Source organism: Seriola lalandi, unplaced genomic scaffold, assembly GCF_002814215.2.
Source record: "Seriola lalandi dorsalis isolate HSWRI2012SDOR001 ecotype SW California unplaced genomic scaffold, Sedor1 jcf7180002054758, whole genome shotgun sequence".
Classification (NCBI taxonomy): domain Eukaryota; kingdom Metazoa; phylum Chordata; class Actinopteri; order Carangiformes; family Carangidae; genus Seriola; species Seriola lalandi.
This window is the reverse complement of record NW_019525311.1, coordinates 1,232,389-1,259,340: the sequence shown is the minus strand read 5'-3', so window position 1 is coordinate 1,259,340 and position 26,952 is coordinate 1,232,389. Positions and strand designations below refer to the sequence as shown.

Here is a 26,952-nt window from a genome sequence, read left to right as displayed (position 1 = left end):
TGCAACTTGCATTATCACTAAATACAAAAAATAAATACCAACCGGAGGGACTTTCACTTCGTGGCAACCCGAGAGGTTGTTCTTGTTAATGGTTTAACTGAGCCATAACACATTTGTATGATTTATTAACCAGTAACAGAAAGAGAAAGACACCCAGCCTGATGAATGACAGACTGATTCCAGTAATATTAGACTGTGTATAGCCTATATAATGTTAATGTTTAATGTTTAATGTTAACTACTTTTAAATCAATAAAGAATTGTATTCTGTATATCCCTGACAGAGTGACACTCCTGTCAGTATGGAGAGGGGTGGGAAAAGGCATTTTGAAAATTTATAAAAATAAATAAATAAATAAATAAAATAAAATAGAAATATTTTCATTTATGTATTTAATACATGGCATTACTCTGCAGTTTGGGGAGTGAGCTCTTTGAAATTATGACATTAATGATTTACTGCTGCTTATTGAATATCACGTGTGGCCACATCTGGATTGCACAGTTCTCCCTGCGGCTCTCCTCCGTCAGATTGACAGACAGACACCAGAAGCACGGCTCGACCAATCAAAAAGCAGGAGGGGTGAGTGTATATAACATGCAGCCATGCTGCAGTACGCGCTTTAACCGCAGTGCGGCAGCACATGTAAACACATGGACACTTACACAATCTCTTACCAAACACTGAAGGCGAGTTCCGTAGTATGTAACAGCCCCCTTACATGAATGCTGCTGTCTCTCTGAAGGTAAGTTGTCCCAAAGACAGGCTTCTTTTAGTGTTCACATAGATTTAATTAAAGTTTAATTCATGGCTAAGGCTAAAATGGTAAAAGTGTGATTCCGTTGTTTTCATTTTAAAGATGACAACAGCCGGGTTTCTTGTGTATCTGTGTCTTTGTAATGTCGTAAAGTCAGTTTTTTTTTCTTCAGCTTTTATGTCAGCTTCACAAAGTTAATCACACGATGTGTAAAAAGTCAGACAACACACTGACAGTGACTTCTTGTCTTCACTTTGTTATGCGACAGGAAGGTGCAGTTACATCACTGAGACAACAATGAAGTCCATTGCCTGTATCTCTTCGTCTGTCATAGCGGCGTGTCAGCACACCTCCACATGTTTCCCTGTGCATCGGGCTCTGATCCGTTGTAGTTCAGTGGGGAGATGCACTAATGTGGAATTTGTCAGCAGAACTGTAGTTGCACAACAGCCGTGCGGAACGGGTGTGCGTCCTTTCCACAGTATGTACGTAAACGGGGCAGTGGTCCAGCAGGTGAGTGCAATCCCCCTCCCCACCCCGCTGCTTCTACCTGAGAAAAGAGACGATGAGCTGACTGTGCGTCGGACTGTCAGACGCGTGCCACCTAAAACAGCATCAGGATCAGCTCCACACCTCTCTCCATACAGCCCGTACACCAAATCACAGGGCGATGCGACTGCTCCAGTCAATATCCAGTCTCTGTTTGAAGGGGATGTGATTCCTGAGCTGTGCTCCAGGCTGGCAGGCTTCCCCAGCAATGACCGGGCAGAGGGACTGGCCACTTTACTTGGAGCATGTGTTGAATTTGGCTTGGAAGCCCACAGCCCTCTAGTGCTCAGATTGATGAAAGAGTGCCTGGAGCTCCTCTCCAAAAAGGACATCAGCGTGGCACAGCTCTGCCACCTGGGTGAGGTGGCACATGCCCTGGAAGGCCGCCAGTCAGCGATGGTGACAGAGGTCCTGGACTCCATAGGTGCTGCTGTAGAAGAGGATGTTGTCTCACCCGGCGAGGCTGTCAGAGTCTACTCCCTGCTGACTCTGTGTTACAATCCTGCCAGCCAGCAGCAGGTACTCATGCTGTCCACTTTGCACAGACACACGCAGAGGCTGGTCCACCGCCTGAAAGCCGGCCAAGTCAGCTCTATTCTGGAGTCCCTGCTGAAGCTACAGCAGAGACAGGTAGGAAGAGCACATTTCAGTTTCTCCTTGGTTTTTAATGTGAAATCAGCTTCTGCTTACACATTATTTAACATCGAACTGTCTCTCTAACAACTTCAGACTCCGTTATTTAACGCCACAATAACAGTTAATTCACTCTCTTGGAGTGCCACCCAGTAATTGCTGTATTTACAATCTGCTTTACACATTTAAGAACCAAATATATTAGATCTATCCCTCTATGTGCAGTTATATCAGAGGACATTACACTGATGCTAATATTATGTTTCACAGGCCATCTCCCTGGTGCTGAGGCTGAGTCACAGAGCATCACGGGTCTTTAAATCTTTCAGTGACGATGAAATAACGAAGGTGCTCTCTGCTCTGATGATCCTGGGGCAGCATCATGAAGAGCTGCTGACTGCTATGGAGAAGCACCTACCAGGTGTGATTCAGTCATAAATATGTGTGCTATTCTGTGGCAAAAAATGTGTGTGTGTGTGTATATATATATATATAAGAATGGGCAAAATGAATGATGCAAGTTCTGTGCTGTGTGTGTCAGGGAGGCTGGGAGAGTGTGATCCAGAGCTGATCAGTACTGTTATGGAGTACTGTCTGCTGATGAGGTGCCGCTCCGAGCCCATCTTTGAGGCCGTGGCTGAGAACTTTGTGTGCCATGCTGAGAGGCACACTACCCTTCAGATAGCCAAACAGATCGTTGCCATGGGGAGACTCAACTACCTGCCACAGGTACTGTACACGCTCTGCATCAAAAGACAACGAAATGGAAAAAGTCTGTAACTAACTTGCAACCATGTAGCTGTTTCTTGAACAATAATTGGCTCTCATGAATATTCCATGTATAATTTAGTATATAGCAATATTGAAAGTTTATGTAATTATAGTAATGGACTGTATCCATTTATAAGTTGATGGTTAATCATTAAATTTTAGAAAGATTTAAATGCTGTTTTTACTCAGAAATCAATATGAATGTTATCATTGATTTAACATCAAGATTGTTCAATGAAACTATTTTTATTACAACCTATAATACCACAGTTTGAAATTACCATCAAAAACAGCATGAAATAATAAAAAAACCAAAAAAAAAACAGTATGTTCTAATTAGTCTCCTCTTTACTCCTCAGTGCTCAGCTCAGATGTTTAAGAAGCTCGAGAGCATCTTAACAACAAGGTTTTCCCAGTTCCAGCCTCGCTCCCTGATAGAGGTGCTGCACGCCTGCATCCAGCTGGAACGCTTTCCACTCAACTACATGTCCAAAGTCTTCAGTCCGTTTTTCCTGCAGACGCTGCAGGGTATGTATATGTATAAGGCTCGTACAGGGAGAGATGTGCATTCATCAGGTGTTCCCATGCTCCCCCGCTGACTGAGGATTCAGAAAGGAAGTTGAGCAAAGTCAGTTAGTGTCCTTTTCTGCTTGTTGCATGAACAAACAGGTTCAGAAGTAACTCTCAGACATTTTTCCCATGCTCCGTTGCACACATACAAGATTTCATAATATTTGTAGGATGTTTAGTACAGTACAATTTATTTATTAGTGAATGGTTGTTTTGCTGTTTGTCAAAGAAAGAAGCTACCAAAGCTACTGATTTACAACAGGTGGATGTCTGGCTTGTCAGTGTATGCAGTGTTTATGTAATAGGTTATGTAATATCTGTGTATGCTGTCCTTGTCTGTCCCACAGCACAGGGGGAGCCCTTGGACAAGAATGCACTGGGACAACTGACACAGCTCCATCTCTCCACCTCATTAGAATGTAAACATTACAGGGTGAGTGTTACACAACTTAATAAGAGTTTCCTTAGATTACATTCACACATAAATTAATCCTAAGCAATGACTTTTCATTTTGCTAATAGAAAAGTAATTGAGTCAGATAAGTGATAATACTGATGGATTCTGCTCAATGCCTCCTTCACCAGGGGCCCAGACTGCCTTACTTCCTCCATGTGAAGAAGTTCTCCTCTGTGGACCAGGCCTTTGAGACACCTATGGACAGTCTCCTGTACAAACGTGTTACAGGGCCGCTAACACAGCTGCTGGGAGGAAAGTTTTACTCTACCAGAATTTTCACTCCCAGTGGATACTCTATAGGTAAGCTGTAAGGATATATCAAGCACATATGTCACAGGCACAGCACAGCATATATCAAGCACATTGCATATTTTTGGAACTTTTTTGGCATATCAAAACGAATCAACCAAGTGGCTGACGGATCTTGTGGCTATGTGTTTTATTGCATCTCATCGTACTCACAGATAGTGTGTTGTTTTGTTTCACTCTCCTGCCCAGATGTGGAGATATCGCTGGATGAGGAGGGATATGTTCTGCCTCTTTCTCAGTGGGAACAGACATACAGGAGGTAAAAGGCTGGCCGGTGCGGTCACAGTAGATTCTCGTCAAAAACAATAGATGATATTTTGAAATTGAGTGATTGGCTGATTATTGGAATTGTTCCCAATGTCTTGCCCTTGTCCAGGATGGCGCTGTGTTTAGATGGTCAAACACGTTTCTGCAGCAACACGCAACACCTGCTGGGGAAGGAAGCCACAAAGAGGAGACACCTCCGCAGGATGGGCTACGAGGTGGTGCAGGTATGTCTGTCAAAGGTCGTCAACCTCTTCATGGTAATACCAGATCATTGCAGTGAGGCTTTACAGCTTTTTTAGCCACTAATTTGCGGCTTTTTCTTGGTAGTACCTTTAGTTATATTAGTGTTACAATTTTTTTTTAAAATCGCTCTACTGTAAGAATATTTTCAAATTTTTTTACTTTTTTACCTTCAAAGCATTATGTACAAGGAATAGCTGGTCAAAAATACAATGCTCCTTCTCCTTTATCTCTACAAAAAGAGAAGCAAATACATTGTTTGTCTCTACATCTATTTCTTCTTATTTCCTCTGGCAGATCCCTTTCTTTGAATTTGAGAAGCTGAGAAGTCAGAAGGAACGGGTCGAATATCTTCACAAGAAGATCTTTCCCACCATCTTCAAGTTCAACCACTGATCTCAGTCACCTCATGAGTTCAAACAGAGGTTCCTCAGTTTTATGTTACTGCACAAATCAACCATCCTTGCAATGAATAGGATGGAAAAACTATGAAGAAGAGCAAAGGGAGGTGTCCAGAGAAAAAATGCTAATATAAGTGCCCAATAATCATGGCATAATTTAACTGAACTGAAAATAGTAATCTTTTACTTTAATTTTGCTTGACCCCATGTGCCCTTAGTTTTTTTTGTTGTCATTTTATGAAACAACCTGCCTTGTTTTCAGCATCAAAGTAAAAATATTTCAATGAATAGTTTTTAGAGGGATATTTTTTAAGAACGAGGCATCTGACATCAAAGTCATCTATTAAGTGAAAGGAGAGGTTGGATATGCATAATGCTCCTTTTAAGATAAAAAAAAAAAAAAAAGATGAGGTTGACTAAAATCACATCCCAGCTTGTACATAGGGGGAGCATTAGCAACTGGAATACTACCTCTCTGGCAACATGAGTTACTACACATCTTATATTTGCACCATATGACCTTAATGTTGTTGTAGCTTTACTACTTATTAGAGTGAGCAAAACTTTTGGAAAATAATTGTGGCCTATTCCTATTGTCGTGTTAATTTATTGTGTTGTTAAATGGACATGATAGTGACTATTTATGCAGTTAATTTGAATACAAAATATGAAAATATTGTGACTGTGTCACTGCTTCAACTTCTGTTTTCAGCCTTGTACTGTTTCTTTGGGGTAGAAAAAATAATATGACCCAATTTACTGGACAAGTTGAAATTCAACATGAAATGTACATGATATATACAAATGTGTGACATGGAATATGCTTTTTTTGATGTTTGAAGATAAATCATAAATTGCCTGACATCATTTTTTAGACTGGTGGTGCTGTAATTCATTTCAAAGAGATATACTCTGAAAAAATATTGAATAGATTTACATTAAATAGGCAATTAGTAAAAGCTACAATACCCCAGTTGTTGTATCATTACCCATATGGTATTAACTGCTATTCATCAGACAGACAAAGCAACACTGAAAATGTGGAATCATGGCCTAAGGTTCAAAACTAATACAGGAATACATGGTCTGTAAGTGGTTGTTTGCAGTACTGCTGGAGAATGAAGTCACATTTAAATGTAGTGGTTTTTGTATCCTCAGCCATACAAAAATCTTTATCTTGTCAGTCTTGCAGAAAGTCAGACACATACAAAAAAGAAACAAAATCTAGGGGTGCCCACTGTGGGTACATTTCAAATCACTGACACATTGTGAATTTCCCATGCTTATTAACTTGCCATTCAAACCAATTAGATTTAGAAGAGAAGAAGCATGCCAATACAAAAAGTGTCAGAGTTACAAGTTAGATTCACTTTTATTAATGTTCAAACCTTTGGTAATGACTTAATACAACTGCAACATCATTTCTGAAATATTTATGGAGGAGTCTGTGAGAAGTCAGCAGTCTTGTCAGCACGAGAAAGCAAGATGAAGCACAGCAAGTGCTGAGACATGGGGCTAGGAAGAAGAGACACATGAATAAAGCTGTATAATGGATAGAAAATGATGGATGGCACTCGGAGGGATACAGAAGAGCTACAAATCATATGTCAGAGCAACCTGAACGTAGAAAGGAAGACTGCAGAAAACGATGGAGGGAGATGAGCCTTTGGGATGATGGGTAGATGGCGAGGATTCAAATTAAGTCCACACTATCCTTGCTTTTTTTCTCCTCAGCCATGGCTCTGGATATCCTCCTGGTTCTAATGAAACACACAATATGTTAACTGTTTTTTATCATATCTCATTTCTGATTCATGCAACAAACAGTAGAAGGAAGTAACAATGCCCAAGCTACTGTAAGTGTGCGTGTTTGTGTGTGTGTGTGTGCATGAGGATGTGTGTACAATGTGTCTGTCTTCACCTGGTAGAAACAGGTGGCAGGATAACAGTGCGTGGGTGCGCTGTAAGGAGAAGCTCTCCTCTGACAGCTTCCATCATCAGGTTCTGGAGGGTGTTCAGCAAAACAACTTCACTCATGCCATTAGGCACATGTTTAGTGTGCAGCGTGTTCTGTCTTTGGGGTGTGTTTCCCGAAAATCCTGCAGTCCCCTCCCTGTCCACTGTGTTGTGCTCTTGATTTGATCCAGCCTTAGTCCCACTCAACAGAACTTGAGGTTGGGGTTTAGGGGGAGAGGAAGTTGTGGGATAGACAGGGGGGCAGTGAAAGGGCTGGTAGGTGATGGGCTTGGAGGCCAAAGTAATTAGAGACTGGACAAAGGCTGAATCATCAAGCATGTTCCTGGAAAAGGAGAACAAGAAAAATACATAAATACACACTCAGATCATTTCTCACCACAATGCACTTAAGCTAACTCTAAATCCAGGCCTTACCAAACTGATTCAAAAATGACATCTTATATCAAACAACCAAGCTTATTTAAGTGAATATGTCAGGGTGAATGTTTGCATGGGAGTCTTGACTGTATGTATGTGGGTGTGTAAGTGTTACCTTAGCAGAGAGTTGAGTATGTGTCTGTGGAAGTCTTTCTCAGGGCCATGTGTTGGTGGAGGCAGACTAATGGAGAGGGTTGTGCTTGAAGTAGAGGTTTCAGACTTCCGGGACTTGACTGACTGGAGGTGCCTGAGGAATACAGCAGAGATGATCATTATTGATTCAGCATATAAAATTGAGGTCAGGGTCTTTTGGAATGTGAACTAATTTCCTGAACTTGAAATATCAAAAGTTTTTTTATGTGTGTGTAAACAGATTTATAAAGAAAATTCTTATATAAAAGTTGTGTATCTATAAAGTCAGGACTTTCCTCACTGATGTTAAATGTATACTGGACAGGACTTTACCTATAAAGCTTATTGAACTGGTCAGGAAAGTGTGTGAGGTACTCCTGAAGGCTGTGGGAGTGTGCTGTAACCTCCAGATGCAACAGAGAAGGTTGGGGTGGTTCAGGCTGCTTCTGTACTTTCGTCGTTTCCCGACATGCCCGCCGCTCAGCTCTTGTTAGCTTAGTACATATAAAGCCCACTGTTTCACAGCTACTACTGGCACAGATAGGAGGAAGAGTCTGGAGGGGAGAGGAAATGAGACATAGAGGTGCAGTCAAAATCAAGCTGAGCTTTATAAACCCTCAAAGGTTCACATTTATTTCTGCATGTCTACAAATTAATTAAATTACTATGATATTCATACACAGGACAGAGCTTATAATTACAGCAAATTAAAGCCACCTTATATTTCCTGAGTGGTGGCCCTTTTCTTACTGGAACTGCCACAGGTTCCTGTAACAAGACAAAGGATGAATATCGTGAGGAAGAATGTTACACCATCTTTCAAAAATATGACAATTTGAGGAAGGACCTTATCCACCAGATTCCCTTGGATTTCTGAAAGCTTCTTGTCTGTGATAGTGAATTCATCTCGCTGTCTCTCTCTCTCCTCCTCCAAGCGCTGCAAAGATTCATGATACCGAGTCAGTGCGGCTTCCTGAATAACCTGAAGAGGAGGCGAGAGTAAAGAATGAGAGACAGTGGTTACCATAGAGAACTATACTTTCTCAAAGTGTTAAAATGTCAGTGACTGGTGGGCTTCAATTCATCAGGCTCAAAAAAAAAACAAACACTCATCTACACTGGTACTGCTGTGGTACCTGACAGATGAGATCCAGCAGATAAACGGTGGGGTAGTCAGTAGAAGTGAAGGTAAGGACAATAAGAGCACTCTCCCCTGGACACAGACTGCCTTGCTCTGGACGAATCTGCACCACCTAACACAACAACACACTCAACCCTCATCAATATGTTATGTTAAGCTTTGCATCAAATTTGAAATAGACACGTCACCTGGCACACAAATAAAAGCTAATTTTTATGTCAGTCTTTTCAAGCTATTCAAAGAATAAAAATATGAAGCCACTGATTTATACATGTCAAATGTCGATGACTTTCAAATAGAGCAACACAAAGAGGGAAGAACTGCTTGTTTCTTCCTCAAAATGGTCATAAACACAAAACATTATGCACAGGCTTTATGTATATCTTCCTGTACCTGCTGGTTGCTCTGCTGGGGCAGGTCCCATGTGTAGTGGACAATGTCCGTGTGAGACACATTGGTGATGAAGAAGATTCTTGAAGATTGTGAGGACACAGGGATGTCACCTAGAGAGACACTGTCCTCAGACAGAAATACAACCTACACACAAACACACACATGGAGATGAATGCAAACAGCCTCAAATGATCGACAGGCACAAAGGCAAGATGACTTATAAGGAACAGACTGGTGGTATTCAGCAGAATCGGATTGAACTCAGATTTAAATTAAAATATGATTTGAATGTCCTTGAATGTCTCACCTGTCCTGGGAATGGCACCCTCTGGACGCAGGGTACAGGTGGCTTAGTATCACTGTAGTTAAATGGGTTTGAGGAGCCCAGTGATGGAGTATCAAACCCACACCCCTCAAACCTGACCAGTGTTGAGTCCCCGTCCTGGATGTATATAGGAATATCCATCTGGTGATACACAAAATTGCAAACAATCAAAATTGCAAACAGAAATTGAACATTTAGTGACAGTGTGTGCTTAAAAGCTAATGGTATAAATGCTATCTTATGTGGCATCATCTTGAATAAATAAATGAATGGAAGTTGTTTATCTGTGTATAGTAAGTATTCCAGCTCATCTTTAATAAGTAACATGAGTTCAACTGGATTTTCTAAATTGCTATGAGCTTAATGACCACGATGCTACAGAAGAAAACACTTTGTGAAACATATTGCCTATAGTAAAACCTGGACAAACCAGTTAGTACAGTATTTAGGTTCTGAGTGGACAATGGTAAGAAGACAGCTCAACAGTCCATACATGGTACATCTTAGCCTCCAGTGGAGAAAAGATCCATTCCAGCATGGCCGTCTTCCCAGGAGGGATCTCTCCTTCTGGACTGAGGCAGCACAGCACTGGATGGTTAAAGTTGTCTATCTGAAGCTGTGACAACACAGCTCTGTCCACTTCATAATGGACTGGCACTGCACCAGCATTGTGTAATTCATACACCTGCAGGACAAACAAAGATATACAAATGCAGAGTTACCTGTGTTTTCTCCAGACTTTTACAGAAGCTTAGGTTGTAATGTTAACAGTTCAAAGTCTTTTTAACTGAATATGAGTTAATAGATGAAATATTATATTAATGGGAATGCAATATATATTTCAACTCACAGTACGCTGGCCACTCAAATAGACTTATTATATTAGAAATTAAACACACACCTGCCTTGGAGGACTGCAGTCCCCAATAGTTACAGAGGTGAAGACATGTTGATTGGAGGCAAAGTGGAGATATGGTCTGTCTCTCTCCACTGTCAACCCCTGGAAGTTAAACTGTGCACAAAAACACATCACATGGAAATTAAGTTAATGGAAAATCTAACAGCTATGGAGAATTCACCAGTGATACACTAAGTTTGCTACTTTCCTTCAGTTCTACAGCAGGTAAAAGAGACAATACTGGATAGCACTGCTAATTACGCAGCAGAAGTGAAAGAACTGTTCATTTTAGCAAATAAATTAATTTTGATTATATCATCACTGGAGTTGTGCCTCACCAAGATCTCTCTGCCATATGAGAGTTTGAACACAACAGGAAACCGATCTGTCCTAGCAAAGTCATGGCTGTGAAGGAAGAAGTTTGGATTATTTTGGGATCACATAATTAATGATCTGATGTCTACAAGAGCTGCTTTATGCTAAAAAAAGACATATTTTGATCTTTGTCAGATGTATCACAGCCAGAGTCGCTGACCTGTAGCTGAAGTGTACCGCCCTCTGCTGGCCTGGGTACAAAGTTCCGGCACGAGGAGAAATGCTGAACAGACGGTTGTCTTGGACCTGTCAATGAATTGAAGATATCTGTGCTTTGTGACTGTATCTTTTTTAAAGTCAAAAAGTCTTATTCTGAAATCTCAGTGACTTTCAATCATATAGTGAAATTTAATATTCATAAACTTCCTTCATGTTTTTAGATAAGGATAGGACATGCCTGACCTTCATCTGGTACAGCTCAGTGCTGCTGAACTCTCCTGTCTCTGCCCAGTACTCCATCTCTATCTGTTGGTCCTCTGGAAACAAGAATGCCCTAATATTGAAGAGCAAGCCAAAAATTAGTAGATCACACAGTCAGTGGACCACTATTTTCCCACTATTTCAAACAGAGCAAAAATTGTAAAATGATGCCCTGACTATGGCAGTCTGGTCTGTTATACTGCATAGCAATTTTTGACTAGTATAAATAAAATGTGAATCTTTCATCTTTCATTTTGGATGACTGTATTCTCCACAGCCTGTTATTTGCTCACCAATTAACAGGGATGGGACCAGGGTTATGAAACATCAGCACAAAAGTTGAGGGGTCTGAATTCATGGGAGCAGCACTAAAGCTGAAATCCAACATGGTTTTGGTGAAGATGGAAGGACAACTGCGCAGACTAGGAATAAGAAGACAAAGTCATGCACACACCATGGCCTGACAATATACTCTAAATACAAAATGTCTATTTTACTTGAAGAAACAAAAATCAGCAGAAAATAAGTGTATTGTGACATTTATTATTCACTTTTTATAGTAAGTGTTCAGTTATAATTGTGATGATTTTCAAAATGTAATCAAGACTTTCACAACAAAATAAACAATCAGTTCAATGTTTAATTGTTTCTATACCTGTGTCTAGTGGGGGTTCCATAAGTAAGTTCTGCAGAGGACGGGATAGACAGCAGGTGCTTGTTGAGGTTATCCAATGACAAGAGTTTCCATAGATACACCTTGCTGAGTCCGGCCACACTGCCACAACCGCACACATCAGTCACCTGTAGGGTGGGGAACACACCCTTAGCTCGCACCTCACACACTGGCTGAGGGGGAGACGACACAAACCCTTGGGAGAGAGATGGATACAGAAAGGGAGAGAGCAGTATGTATTAAGAAATAATAGAAAACAAAAGCAGAATATATTCAGGTTTGTAGAATTTGTGTGTGTGTTTTATATCTACCACTAGTATTCAGTGTCTGATAGCTGATTTTCCATAAGTACTGGGTTCTTCTGTATGGTTTAACAGTACATCGGAGCAGCATTGTGGAGTGTGAGGTGATGGTTCCCCTCTCACAGTCCAGCTGTAGAGCTAAAGGGGCCAAACAGGACATAATGTATTTAGTATATAACACGGGTTCAACTATATCTGTCTTAGTAGTGTTCAGCAGTCTTTTTGTTACACCTACAGGCCAGATACTATCCTCATTTACCTTGCTAACAGATGCACAAGGTAAAATCAAATACTCTTTCATAGAGAATTATGTGCATACATACATAAAACAACCACAGAGAATACCACAAAAGAGAATACCACTTGGCTCAGTCTCAGAGTCATAAATAAGTTCCTCATCCAGAAATGTCTGCTGTACAGAGAGATGAAAGGACACAGGACAGGGGCTGTTGTTCACCAGAGGAATTTCAATCGACCGGTAACTTCCAACTAGATTCTCCTCTAAATCCACAACAGCGTTTTCTGCCTGGGGGGGAAACAAACATGCACACACTGCTTGGTTCAGTTCACTTCAAGATCAATTTATTCATGTATGTGGAAAAGTAATCTGAATTTTCTTGAAAATTTACACAATTGCAGTATATACACACACAAAATCACACAAACACAATGACAGTCCTACCTCTATGAAGCCTTTGGAGCCCATTCCCACCACTTTAAGGGTGAGGTGTGACTTGTTACATCCATCAGTCTGGACCGGCCAGAAGGTGAGAGTAGGTTTGAGTGTATATGCTTTCTCCTCCAGCGGACTGAAGGACCAGGTCTGGACCTATAATAAAATTAATGAAGTCAACTGCTCAGAAAATTTTTTAATACATTGCTAAGTACTATGTCCATAAATGTAGTGTATTTGAGATTCTCTCAATCTCTCACTGAGCTCTCATTCGGATGTAATTCACCAGCATCTGGTTCAGCAAAGATAAGGTCCTGGTCTTGGTCCGGAATGCTCCACTGGAACCTATCATAAAGGACATCACAGAGCACCAGCTGCAGACAAGATTAATGATGCTGGGATAAAGTCCAGACTACAAACCATGCACTGAAAATGTCACAAATACAGCACTATAATAACAGCACTGGGATAACAACTCAGCCAACCAACCGTAGAGGTAGACTGCTGAGATTCCTGATGTGGTGGGAGCGTTGTGTCCGTGAACCCACAGCTGTTGGCTGGAAATATAAACTGCCGTCTCCTTCCAGAGACACACACGGCTTTTCCACCACACTCACAACTGTCAGTTCCTACAGGAGATAGACAGTAAAACCTGTAAGAAGATTGTAACTCTCAATGACAGTCTGAGTCTCAGTGTGTTTAGTACCTTTGTGTGTTTAGCTGCATTGAGCTGCAGGAGTAAATTGAACCCCTGTTTTGGACTATCTTCTGTGGGAGTTGTTCTGAGGGTGAGGATTCGGTGATGTCCAGGCTGGATCAGACCACAGTTCGGAATTACAGACAATGATTCTACAAGGGCAGGGTTTGAGCTGTGGTCCAGACAGAAAGTGAGCGGCAGGTCTCCACCATTCTGGAGGAGCACTGTTTGATAGGAAAGAGCACTCAGGGCTGGAAACACCTATAAAGAACAAAATGTTATCGTTACCAGAGTATCTCTGTCTTAATGTATTGCAGTGTTACAATGTCCTTTACACTGATTTCATGAGAAGGTTTTACTGAGAAATGGTCAAAAACAGCTTTAATACCATCTTAATTTTTTGCTGTTTATTGTGTGAATGGCAAAAATGTAGATAAAGGACAGACTAAAGGAGACAAATAGATAGAAAGAGAGAGAGAGAAATACTGTAACATTTGTGTGCTTTCTTCTGCTTGCGTCTCACCACTTGAGGGGGCTTCAGAGAGCAGCACGGGATGAAGTGCTCTTTGCCAGGCTGAAAGGAGTGGCCGATGACTCTGACAGTCACACACCAAGGCGGACACAGCAGTCGCTCACCAATGTGATCCTGCAGCATCCAGAGAGGAGGGCAAGGAGGGTACGCAAGCAAGATTTGATGCATAAAATTGTTGGGATATTAAAGCTATACTCACAACAGGGAGACAACTGAGAGCAAAATTAGACAAATTTTAAAGAACACACTTTTGACATAGTAACTCAAAAAAGACAAGTGCCATCACTTATTGTAATGGACTTCTTACTGTAGTAAAGAATATCCTACAATACCATTTTATAGTATGCAAAACACTCGAGTTGTGCTCCGTGCAATGTGTTTAGCTGCTTGGGGTCATAGGTCACTCTGAATGAGGTGGACTTGAGTGGAGGCAGGTCACATGATGAGGGAGAGACAGTAAATGCAGAGTCTTGGGTAACAGTCCACACCAGGCTGGAGGAGAATCACATGCAAAAGAAACCAGACTGAGCAAAAAATAAAAAACAGATAATCTAGTTCATCAAGGTTCAAGGTTCATAAAGATAAAAATGTATGTTGGTAATGCCACAGTGGGAAGCCACAGTCCGAGGCAGGCTGTGGTACCTGAGTTTCCCTCTGGTGTGATTGATGATGGAGACAGACTGAGAGGAAGTGGATGAAGCAGACAAGGAGGAGGACATTTTGTGATTAAACACCAGCTCACATGGCACCACAGACACATGTGAAGAGGACGAAGAACTGGAAAAGAGAGGATCCGTGCACCCTAAGCAAATTTGGTAGAATTCCTCCATGGGAGTTCTGGGAACAACAGGAGCACTGTCCAGTCTATGACCTGACAGCTAGAAAATGACACAGAGAAAAAATCAGGGTCATAAAGACAATACCAAACCTATATTGAATATTTAGATATTTAAATAGATGACTCTGCACATCTCTCTGTGGCACTTTACCTCATCCAGGGTGGATTGCAGCAGCTGCTGATTCAAGTGCACATTCTTATTTTGCTGCATGGCACTGGGATTGTATGGTGGGTCCTGTCTGCGGTACCAGTGAAGCTTGTACAAAACCAAGTGTTCAGGTTTCAGAATGGCTGGTTTCTGGAGTTTTGAGTGACAGGTACCAATCAGGTCAAGGAACAGAGGGTCCTACAAGGAAGACAAGGTAGATAGGTAATTAGTCTTAATTAGTTTAGTGTCTGCGCTGTGAGTGTGTATACATCTGCATATTGGCTCCTACCCTGTGCAGTATGAGACATGCCACTCTCCTGTAGTGTGCAATGGGCTGTGTCGGCCTATAGACTGCCTTCAGTGTCGTATGGCTATGTGGGCGTACTATGCCACTTGCTGGCTGGATACTGAACACACTGTACCCATTACAGTCAAGGTCCCATTGGTAGATGGTCTCAACAGGAGAAGAATTAATCAGCTCCACTGTCTGTATGACTGCTTCTCCTTCCTCAACACAGCCAAAATCCACCACAGAGGAGGACAAGGAAACTTTGGGACCTAGTTACAAAAAAAAAAAAAAAAAAATTCCCTTCCCTTCCTGTTTCATTTATTATTGTAAAACAATGCATATTTCAAATGTGTATGTGTGTGCCTTTCTGTGGCTCCCTTACCTATAGAATTTCCAGTGAGTTTAAGCAGGGTTTCGTTAAGTGCTCCCTGGCATTTTAGAGATAAGTACTCAACCGAAACAGTATCCACCATAGCAGGAGAATAGGTGACTGCAGCCCGTAGTGATCCACCAGGCACCACCTTACCCCTGGTGACATCACATCTGAACTCTGACCCAAACAAAGGAACCTCACTAGACAGCCATGACAAAGAGAAAATTGCGGTTACCTGGAGGAGAGAGTAAAACAAAATCAGGGAAGGTCATTGAGAGTGTACACATGCATGGCTGCATCTTTGTGTACTACTCACAGGAGCGGGGTTGAAGATATCAAAGTATTTCTGCAAACTTTTGCCAACTGCCACAGAACCAAAGTGTAGTACTGGACCCCCCTGATCTTTTTCCTCTTTCTCGGCTGGATTTCTCAGCTGAAGACATGGGTATTTAGCTAAAACAAGAGGCAACACAAGAGGTAAGTGAGCAAATATTGGTTTGTACTTCCCATATGGTTAATTCCATGATACAAATTGTCAGCATATCAAAAATGAAGCTACAATTAAGACAAAGGTAGGATGTGCATCTTTGCTCAAATTTACATTGTTATACAGTCAGACCAGCGAACTGTTTGGTAATTTCAGGGGCTTGAATTATTTTCTTGAAGGTCCTATAAGTTTCATTTTTTGACCATACACATTTAAGGCATGTTCACAAACATACAGGTCTTGTTCATTTTTTCAATTTTACATAATATTACTGATGCAACCAAACCGGCCATCAAGTTGAGAGCAAGCTGCAGTTGCAGCTTTTTTTCTTATTATAGTTACAGTGAGAAAGTGACAGGAAAGTTGGGGGGACAGAGAGGGAATGACATGCAGCAAAGGGCCAAAGGTCAGATTCCATCCCAGGACGCTGTGGTAAGGACCAAGCCTAAATGGGATGCGCTCAACCAGGTGAGCAACCGAGGCACCCCAGCAAATTACAGGCTTATTCATAGATTTTGGAAATGGACAAAGCACATCCATTAACATTTGCATCACAAATTGTACACTCAACAGTAATTGTTAGCAATCATACAATCTGTATTAATGATTTACACATCTGGCTATATTGTCAAAGCTGGTAAGTTTAATTGGTAACCTTTTAAATCCATTTAACCACGTACACTATAGCTAAAATCATTGGATGAATTAAACTCATCTTGTCCTGTCTCTGCTGCTGGTTATAGTACCTAGTGCCTGCAGCAGCACAGTGCAGCAGCTCTCTGCCTTGTACCCATCTTCTCCAAACATACAGTAGGCCTGTTGTTGGTACACCATCGCCTCTTGCGGCCGGAAGACCACAGTGATGTGACACTCCTGGCTGGGCCTCAACAAGCCCTGCTCAGGGCTCAGCTGAAATGGCGCTGCACACACCCACTCGAAGCATGTCTGGAGTTTACTGTGGGAAGAAGAGTATGAGGAAAGTGGGTAGGACACAGAAAAAGAAGAGTCGGAGAGAGGGATCGACCTGCAACAGTGATGTACCTTGCATTTTTGAGCCGGAAAGTAGTATGTGAGGAGTGTTGAACAGCACAGATTGGAAGCAGCACAGAGTCAGGCACTTCCAGGGCAGGACAGGGAATGATGGCACGGAGTTGTACTTGGAAGCTGCCATCTTTACCTTGAAACTCAATGCTGTCCTCATACTCACACTGTCCCAAGCATTCAGACAGTCACACAAGACAGAAGACAGGAAACAGGCATGATATTGCATATCATGTAACATCCCTGATGGTGAGACTACAAATTGTGACAACTGGTACAATTTGTCAGCAATAATTAGGATTAGTTCTGTTTATGACGTCTTCAATTTAAGAATGCAAAATATGTTTCTTCATATTTAAAAGCCCTGCAGCACATCACTTTCAGAATACATGTAAGAGTAAGCGCTGTTGAGTAAGTTTTACCATCTGTATCGGTCTAAAGGTGACTGGGATGGAGAAAGAAGTCCCTGGGCTCAAAACAATTATCTGGGGAATTAAGGTGGTGAAAAACTTGGACACTGGAAGCCTGTAAGGGGACATAGGGGGAAAATGTTAGCCTGTAGATCTGCATCAAATTTCTATTGTATACTGTAGTTTGGCAGTAAATAATAACAGTTTACATGTGTTTGTTTGTGTGAGGGTTATAGGTGTATTCACAGGAGTGTTTGTGTGAGTTTGATAAACCTCAAGTGGAGCTTCTGCAGCTTGTTATGAATGTTCTTTAACACTAATGTTTTGGTGAACTCTTTTCCAAGGTCCCAGTCCTCCCAAACCACCTCTGGCCTCGTTTCCAACCCTAAAAAGCAGCTTCTTTTGCTGGATGCATGTCGTTGGTGCTCCCCTCCCTGTTGCCTGTTGTGATTCCCTGGCTCCTGCCATGTGGGGTGTTGCAGAAGATGAGTTTTGGAAAAGGACACATATAAACAACTTTAAGAATATTGAACCTTTAGCATATAATACTCTTTGTAGAGATGAAACTGCCATACACCAATAGTTATTTCAAAAAAGGGCATGTGTGCCATTATGTCAGAACAACTGATGCAAAAAGGAACAGCTATTGTCAATTTTATTACAGTACAGTTTAGTAGACACTAGCTGATGAGCAACACTGTAGCTGTTTACATACAAAATAGACCAATATTAACTGTGATCAATTTTATTACAGACTTTTATGGTCCATTCTCTCTAAAATTGTCCCTATAATAGCAGCCCACCTATTTGTTTTTCTCATAGGAAGACATAAATGGAGAGAAAGAAGATGACAGCTTTATGATAAATAATAGACAGCTGTGACTCATGGACCATTGTTCATTCAGGGAGAGACATAAACTGATCAAATTTAACACACAGATTCAGTGAAACGGTAATAAATATCTGTTCCAAGCATGCCATGCTATGCTATTCAATCTTTAGTTACTTTGAGATCCTTTCGAGTGGTGGGGGGCTGCCATGGTGCTCCTGAACCCATTGGGTCTGGACCTTGAGCCTCAGCTAACATGACTGGGAAAAGAGAGAAGGCATTTACACATCTACAAATCGTTAAATATGGAGGAAAGTTGTTTACAATAATGTTGTTATGGTTTTGTAATTTTGCATAGTTTACACACCTGTTACACTCACTCAAAACAGATGGTGTTGGTTGTAGCTGAAACTAAGACCAAGCTGAGACAGTGTTTTCACCATAGCTGTACTGGCTAACACAGGGCGCAGAAAGCTGAAAGCTAAACAGACTGCTTATGTTAAACTAATAACGGCTAATGTTTAACGCACTCTTACCTTCTTTCAAACATCAAATAATTACGCTTGGCAACGAGGTTACTGCTTTTTATTCCATGTGAGTTATGAAAACACCGCGAACAACAGTCAAAAGAAGGCGTTTTAGAAGTTGGTTGTCCACAGCGCTTCCATGGCAACAAGCAATTGTTTGTGTTGCCATAGTAGGCGTAATTACTGCAGCCTAGGAGGGACATTTGTAATACGCAAGCTGGTAGTAGCCTATATATGAAACTAGCAAATAAGCCTGCTATGATGTGAGTTATTACGAACGATTAACAGGATGTACAAACAACAAAAGTCTCCCCAAAAAACAGAAAGCGACAGCTAAAAACGAAACTGAACTATCCCTTTAATTGTAAATTGCGCACATTGTCAATCACTATCACAGTTTGTTTTCTTATGACACAAAACACATTCATTTGAGCTTTATTTTTCAAACAGTCCCCTCCACAAAAGCACCAGTGTTGCACTTAAGGTGAAATATATTAAATTCTATAATTTTAAATTATATTGACAACACCACACTTAATATGAGAATAGTTTACAAAATACAGGGAAATTGCCATATCAACAGTAAACTTGGAATTGCCTACTATACAGTACATGCAGCCATTTCCTTGTGGGTGTGGCTTTAACTAAATAAAACATGCAGTTTCAGAAAGATAATACAAAACGAAGAGCTGAATACTATAAAACAAAAATTCATGACAATATAGTCAAAAAACTACAATAACCTGAGTAGCATTTTTCTTGTCACACCATTATAATGCCCCATAAATTTAACTGGGTGAATGTGAATCAAAGTCTTTTTAAAAATTGCCTATGAAAAGTTTACAATATTAGTCAAATATTTCTCCAATATTTGTAACAGACTAGGAAGCACTGATAACAATGTAACACTGATACTCCTTACAACATCTCCAGGTGAAATTTTCATCCACTAACTACCATGAAAGTGCTAAAGCCCCCCCAATCCCACCCACCTTCATACAGTTTCAGTTTCATGTAATCGTTAGTTTATTGCAATTTCACTTTAAATCCTTACCATCATCACATCCAGGTACACAAAGATGACATTATTCTGGTTTGATGTAATTTGTTTTGATATCCAGCCCAATGTGCAGATAATAACTTTTTGCTTTTTTGGGAGCGCCAGACAAAGATATGGCACTGTGAATAGTGTATTGTCTTCTCAAGAGTAATAAACATAAAAAGACATAAAGCATGCAGAATTTTACAACTATGGAAAAACCCTGCTTTTTATTCTTGGGCCGCCCTCCTCTAGCTCCTCCTCTACATACGAGCTGTAGTTCCCTGCTCCTCCTACAGCATGCCGCATGAAGCCTACAGGGCCTAATGAGCCTGCCCTCAGCACCTCTGCCTCCTCTTTCTCTTCCTCATCCTCTCCGTCAAGCTCCTCTTCATCCTCTAGGCTTGAGCTGTGTGAGTCGCCCTGAGGCTTGCCACTGTGTATGTCCATCCCATTTCTTTCTGTATCAGTCAGTGAGGAAGTTAGGGCTGCTTGTTCCTTGGCTTTGCGACTTCTCTTCCACTTCATACGTCTGTTCTGGAACCAGATCTTAACCTGGTGAAAGAACATAGGAGAGAAAAAGGTTTAAAAAACATCATCACCCTGTCTTAAATAAGAATGGTGGTAAGTAAGCTTAAATTTACCCTGCGGGCACATACCTGAGCAGAAAATAAAATAAGCAGATACTTATAACAACCTGGAGGTCTCTTTAACAGCTGTTTTACCCAAAATCATATAAAACATCTTGTGCCTATATATGTGATGAAATATTGTTTTTTTTCAGCTGCTTTTCAAAGGAAAAAGGATGAGGAGGAAGCTAACTATGCATTGTAATGGAAAAAATCTATCATGTAGTGAAAACATAATGTTAGCATGTTTGTATTACTGATTTTCCCCTCTAGTATGTATTTTAAGAGAGAAAAAATAGCCTTCTTGAGGTGCCAACTGATGAAGTCTTGGCTGGAAAGAAAAGCCATGTGATGTTTTAAAAATAAAACATATATTGTGATGGATGAAAAACAATGTTTTTCTGTTTTTCTTTTTCCTAAATTTAGCTGGTAGAACTGAGAAAAAGTAAAGTTCACTTTTATTCGTAGTCCATATATCTTTTACCTATCAAAGAGCAGGTACTACAGTAACCACTGTGTGTGTAAGTCACTGTTGTAATCTTGGCAGGTGACTGCTCCCTCACCTGAGTCTCAGTCAACATGAGTGAAGTGGCCACCTCAAAGCGTTTAGGCCTGGACAGGTACTTGTTGAGCTTGAACTGGTTTTCTAATTCCAGCAGCTGCTGACTGGTGAACGCTGTCCTGGGCCTCCGACACTTCCCCAGCAAACCTGCCTGGGCCTGAGCTGAGAGGGGCAAAAACAGAGAGAGAAGCAGAGACAAAGGGCAACAGAGAGATGGGTTATACTGCACGTTTGTCATTATTTACATTTTATCATATATTTCATCTATTTCTATAAGAACACAATACCCAATTTACTATAGTGGGCCTATGAGCAAAAGATGCCAACAGCAGCAGAAGAAAGAAAGAAAGAAAGAAAACATTCATTCAAGGATATTTTTCAAATCAATATTTAAATGAAAATCCCACAATCTTCCAGCTTGTTTCCTAGTTCATAGTTTAGATGACAGTGGCCTGGCTGCCTGTCTGTCATCCTGTCTATGTATCTTGCTGTCTCTCTGTTCGTCAACATTTATTGCCCTGATGTGAGGTCTTGGTGAGAGGATATTGCTTTGGAGGGGTAATAAACCATCACAGAGCTCCATTACCTTAATGAAAACAATATAAATGTTATCAATTGATTAAGTGGTAGGTCTGTATCAGGTGTTACCTTTACCGTAAATGTTGCGCGTTATTTTTATGAGATAAATTGTCCTTAAGCGACAGCATCTCAATGTCACGGTCCTTTCAAAACCAAGATAAACACGCAGGTGTCAGGAGGCCCTATAACATGGGCCTGCTGACACTGGACAAAAAAACAACAGCTTTGACAAATAAACATTTTAATTAAACGGAAACTAATGTATGATCGATTTGATTTTATGAATTTTAATTGATTTGATTTTTAATTCCAACATATACATATATATATATGTGTGTGTGTGTGTGTGTGTGTGTGTGTGTTAATATTCACTATTAGCTCTTTTGAAAAACAGCCAGTGATTGTATTTCATTTTAGATTTGAAAAACATGCATACATAGCTTTTATATAAACAAATTTTAAAAAGATTTAAGTCATTTTAACAAGGCTGTAGCCTATACTATCCCATCCACAAAGTTTATTATTGCAAGAGTGAAAGCTTCTCACCTCCATATTCTCCAAATCTGGGTAACATCAACCCGGCTCTGATCCAGGGCTCCAGAGGCAGAGTCCCGGTCATGGTGGCCCCCTTTAGCTGCTCCGGATATGGTTGGACCAGCTGCGTAAAGCCAGGGTATATGAAGGCGGGGTGCTGGCCTCCGAGGGCCCCCAGAGGGTACATGGAGCCCGGGTACATTCCGATGAGACCCCCTTGATGCAGAGCAGTGAGTCCTGACTGGGATAAGTTGAAGAGCTGGGATTTGTGCAGGACTCCTGTCCGGGCTGGAGAGGAGTTCGCTGGGGTTGGATGAGGGGAGGGCGTCTCAGAACCTCGGTTTGACACTGGACTGTCGCCGGGGCTCCTGCTGTAATATAACCCGGGGGACGCACCATCGCCGTCCGTCCTCTGTTCCACGTCTTGCGCCAGCAGCGCATCGATGCGAAAGTTTTTGGATTTCTCCATGGTGGCAGTCATTCTGTTCAAAGATGTCTCCAGTGAACAGCTGGTGCTAATCTACGTGATACTGACCTTCAAAAAGTTAACGTGAATTTAAGAAATGAATTCCTCTGATGTACTTTAAACTGGTCTCCAATTTCTCAACACGCTGTGCAGCCTAAGCTTTTAAAGTTTGCCGAAACTGCTCAATTATCACTCCTCTTCCCCGAAGATATGTTTTCTTTCTGTAACACTCCACTTGTGCCATGCGCGTAAAAACCACTTCACACACTCACGACAGCAGGCTGAGAAATCACTCGCACTCAATATCGCTGTAAAGTCTGCTGCATTGTGATTGGCCAGAGCCCTGCAGCACAGGGGCAGGGTATACTCTTTATCCTGAAGGGTCAGTTGTAGGCTAGGCATTCATGCACCCCCTATTAATATAATTTAAAAAAAAAAACAGCAAAAAACCGAAGTGTTTACTTTTCATTGTGCTCATGTTACAAATATGAGGTTCAAAAACTAGGTAATAGCAACTGAAATTTTATTTCATTTTCATTTTCAGCTATTTCTTTATGAACACTGTGTGTTTCTTTCTTGCTCTGTCTGTGTTACCTCTTTGTCAGTTTGAGATCAAGCTTTCTCACTCTGGTCTGCAATCACACAATGTATCTACACATTCACAAGCATGGCACACAAACACACACACACACACACACACACACACACACTTTATAACTTTATTGGGTTAATTGCTTTCGTCTCACTTCAGGGAGATGACGAAATTCATCAGTTTACAACTAAATCTTCATTAGATTTTATGGCCTGCTAAGGTTGACAGAAACCCAACAGTTCTTATCAGTGGCTGCTGCTATGATTATCGGTCATCACCACATCATGGAGCAGATAAAGCAGCTGTAAACTGACGGAAAGAAAACTCATTTTCTCCCCTTGCAGACCAGAGCCACACACAGACAAAGCATTACCAGGTGACATAAAACCCTGTGGTTGGTTGGTTAGGCCCTAGTATACAAATTGTATATGCAATCAAGATTTCTTCCATGTCAGATATTTGCATATAGCTCGTAACATTACATTTACTCATTTGGCAGATGCTTTTATCCATAGCAACTTACAAGTGAGGAACATCACAGAAGTTTCAGTGCAGTAGGAGACCTTGGTGTAAGTACTTAGTACTACATCTTTTCAATAAGTGTAAGGTCAGTTATAGAAATACACCGAGAGTGCATAGTGAGTGCTAGTTTGGCATGTTAGGGTATGAGAGGTGTTAGGACAGGAGGTACTTTTGGAAGAGATAAGTGGTTAAGAGGGGAAGCCCTGCTCTGACAGCACACGGTTGCTTGTTCCACCATCAGGAAACCACAGACGAACCACAGACGAACCACAGAGAACCTGACAAAACCTTTATATTTCTCATGAATAAGACTACAGGCTCACTGAGACACCATCAATGTACAATTGTGTCAGGTGGACCTCTTAAGTTTCACTTAAAGCCTACAAACTGCATTCACGTAGGCATCTACCACAGTTCGGTGATTTCCTGCCGGTTTATACAGGACCGATAAGAGACAGTCATAGGCCTGGGAAAAAAAAACGCTCTCACTTCAAAGACAAACACACCAACACCTGCTGAACTAGCCAACATATAAACTAAACGACCTACGGGTTCATGTGGGTGTGTGCAGGCATGTGTGTGTGAGCGTCTAGGTAAATGATTATCTGAGTATCATGATATGAAGGTTTTCAGACATTAGTTTTCTTTTTAAGTCATCACAGTCCTCCAACTCATAGAACAGTCAAGTAATCATTTGTTCCCTGTTATGGCACTGTTGTGGTAGCATGGACGGCAGCTGTAGAGAAGACTTGGTGTAATGAATTTAGGAACCGAAACAAATGCTGATTAAGTGCAATTCCACATTTGACTCTTACACACACAGATGTAAGAGGTTTTGATGTTCTTTGTTTAAAGTCATCTCACAGGAGACACAGGTTACTAATTTACAAGTTACATCATCTATCATTACAATGACTCACAATGACCCATGGGCATATTCTCATGTAGACCACAGTGGACTCCAAACCAAAGATATTTAAAAGAAAGAGGTGCAGAAAGTTGTCAGACTGCCTGCTTTACAACTCCATGTTTCTCTTAATGTCGTCATGCTTTTGCTGACATATTGTTTAGATCTGTGAAACTATGAAATGTGTACAAGTTATGCATATTTGAACTATTTAGAAATAGAAGCAATGCATTGCAAACTAGATAGACTTTTTTGTTTTTGATTTGTTGTTTAATTGTATGTTGAAAGACATGTTTGAGCTATAAAATCCACAAATCCACAAAGTTTTACTCATAGCACAACATTTTTATCTGCTTTCTATTCATCTTTTAGCAGGAAGAAGTGATTCAATTACAGATCAAAGGTTATTAAGTTCTACAAAATAATAACAGACATTCTTCCCCATTGCCCTTGTCACATGGTCATAGTAAAAAAAAAAAAAATAGAGGTTGTAAACACCTGTTGTAAAATAATTAATACTGATCTGTTCTCCGTTAGATAAGAGAGAGAAATTATATATCACAGTGTTTAATAAAGTGTTTATATGTCTTGACAATGACACTGTATCCGAGTACAAATATCACATAATTTGTGATAAGGTCCTGTAGATAAAGACAAAGCGCACAGCGTCTGAAATTTCACACCACTAAGAGTTATAATGTTTGGTGATATAATGTAATTGGGATTTATGGTCAGGTTGCAAGATTAACAACCCTTGACAAAAGAGTCTTTGTGTTCATATAACCCATACACATAGCATTTATCTATTCACCACAGATAGCAGTCATAACTTGATACTTTGTACAGTAATATACTCTGGCACAAGGATGAGGTTGACCTATCTGTGTCTTGTCTGATCTGAACACTGTTGATCAATGTAATTTGAAGATGAAGACCTCAATCTTTGGCAGGTCAGGAGTCAGGGCCTGCAGTGTCAGAAAAGTATGTTTTAGATTAATACATAGGAAGAAATCTCATCCACCAGGTGAAAATGAGAAACGCACGCTGCCCTACAATGGCAGAGAGCACTAACTACAGAAAAGGTGAATATAAGGGTTTTCAGGTTAGGTCTGTGTGACAGGCAGAAAAGTTGTAACGTCTTAATTTTATGCCTTTTTAGGATCATTATTGTAAAACAATAATCTATGTAAAACAAATATCTTCAAGAAAATAAACTTCATTTTCATATTTGCAGTACAGATGTTTTCACTGGTTGTCTGCCTGCCCATCATGTTCATACTGAAATCAATATAATAAATTCATTTATATTTCACATTTCATACATTTAAAAATATGGTTTAAAGTTGGCTTAACTACACCACTTATTGATTCTTAGACAAAGACCAAACAGTTATATATATATATATATATATATATATATATATATATATATATATACCAATATAAGCCAGGATCAAACTAGAGAGAGCAGTGTCATATATATATATAAATATATATATATATATATATATATATATATATATATGCTTTATATTGGTCCTCCTTTTGTCAAACTGCACTATGGAGAGGTACAGATGCCTTTCCACTCATGTAATTTTGGCATTGTGACAAATGAGATGTGAGTATCTTCTTATAGCCACTGTTGGGTTTAAGCCACCTTACAAACAGACACCAAAGTAAGCTTGCAAATGCTCTCACACACTCATACAGGCCTACATAGACGAGAGCAACAATGCAGACCAAAGAGTAGAAATAGACAAGAGCGAGTCTGGGAGACACAGAACAACAACTCAGGCCATTGCTCCTCTCTACCCTTAGCTGTAAAAGATCCATTCATGTTGTCTCCATTCATATACAAATGTAAAAGAGGTTAAGCCAGTGGGCGATGTCTGTCAACCCACCACAGTTAGGAGGTAAAAAGGTTGACACCATTCCAGCATGGTGCTTAGAAACATGTAGTGCATGGAGTACATTTTAAATAGATTTTAAAATTTAAAAAATGATTTCATTTTGCTGTTGATGCAACGTCAGCTTCAGTTCATATCAGTATTTTCTTCAGCGATGAGGGGCACTGCTTATACTAATCACTTGGTACATATTCTGATTTTTCCGAATGAGCTTTGCTGCTCAGTTGACAGATGTAAGTGACGGAGATAACAAGGGCCAGTGAATTAGCAAAGTAAAATATGACTATGTATCCCAGGAGACATTAAGGCAAGAAGCAAATCCCCCAAAATCCCCAACAGATAGAGCATAATAAGGCCTGTTGT

At 40.6% G+C, this 26,952-nt stretch overlaps 3 protein-coding genes across 3 annotated transcripts; 1 reads left to right on the top strand and 2 right to left on the bottom strand.

The window, feature by feature from the left end:
• Positions 1-581: 581 nt before the first annotated feature.
• On the top strand, positions 582-5,829 carry LOC111668744 (FAST kinase domain-containing protein 3, mitochondrial-like). The gene is made up of 10 exons (XM_023424854.2): positions 582-746; positions 1,027-1,937; positions 2,211-2,361; positions 2,482-2,669; positions 3,071-3,239; positions 3,629-3,714; positions 3,867-4,038; positions 4,237-4,306; positions 4,424-4,538; positions 4,852-5,829. Exons 2-10 carry the CDS (start codon positions 1,056-1,058, stop codon positions 4,948-4,950), a joined length of 1,932 nt encoding a protein of 643 aa, XP_023280622.1. The 5' UTR covers positions 582-746; positions 1,027-1,055; the 3' UTR covers positions 4,951-5,829.
• A 335-nt stretch (positions 5,830-6,164) lies between these two features.
• Positions 6,165-18,586, bottom strand: cfap65 (cilia and flagella associated protein 65). Its single transcript, XM_023424844.2, has 34 exons — positions 18,503-18,586; positions 17,770-17,957; positions 17,509-17,611; positions 17,087-17,253; positions 16,792-17,000; positions 15,875-16,011; positions 15,568-15,793; positions 15,186-15,454; positions 14,900-15,094; positions 14,553-14,788; positions 14,243-14,402; positions 13,902-14,024; positions 13,388-13,639; positions 13,171-13,310; positions 12,942-13,026; positions 12,691-12,837; positions 12,369-12,534; positions 12,018-12,146; positions 11,689-11,902; positions 11,327-11,455; positions 11,016-11,106; positions 10,774-10,859; positions 10,577-10,643; positions 10,242-10,352; positions 9,834-10,025; positions 9,323-9,481; positions 9,016-9,159; positions 8,618-8,734; positions 8,329-8,463; positions 8,199-8,249; positions 7,815-8,035; positions 7,465-7,596; positions 6,877-7,254; positions 6,165-6,715 (listed from the first exon to the last, which is right to left on the bottom strand). The coding sequence occupies exons 1-34, from the start codon at positions 18,581-18,583 to the stop codon at positions 6,649-6,651; spliced, it is 5,307 nt and encodes a 1,768-aa protein (XP_023280612.1). The 5' UTR covers positions 18,584-18,586; the 3' UTR covers positions 6,165-6,648.
• Positions 18,587-19,193: 607 nt separating this feature from the next.
• Positions 19,194-22,959, bottom strand: LOC111668737 (uncharacterized). The gene is made up of 3 exons (XM_023424845.2): positions 22,208-22,959; positions 21,084-21,244; positions 19,194-20,446 (listed from the first exon to the last, which is right to left on the bottom strand). Exons 1-3 carry the CDS (start codon positions 22,674-22,676, stop codon positions 20,102-20,104), a joined length of 975 nt encoding a protein of 324 aa, XP_023280613.1. The 5' UTR covers positions 22,677-22,959; the 3' UTR covers positions 19,194-20,101.
• Positions 22,960-26,952: the final 3,993 nt, after the last annotated feature.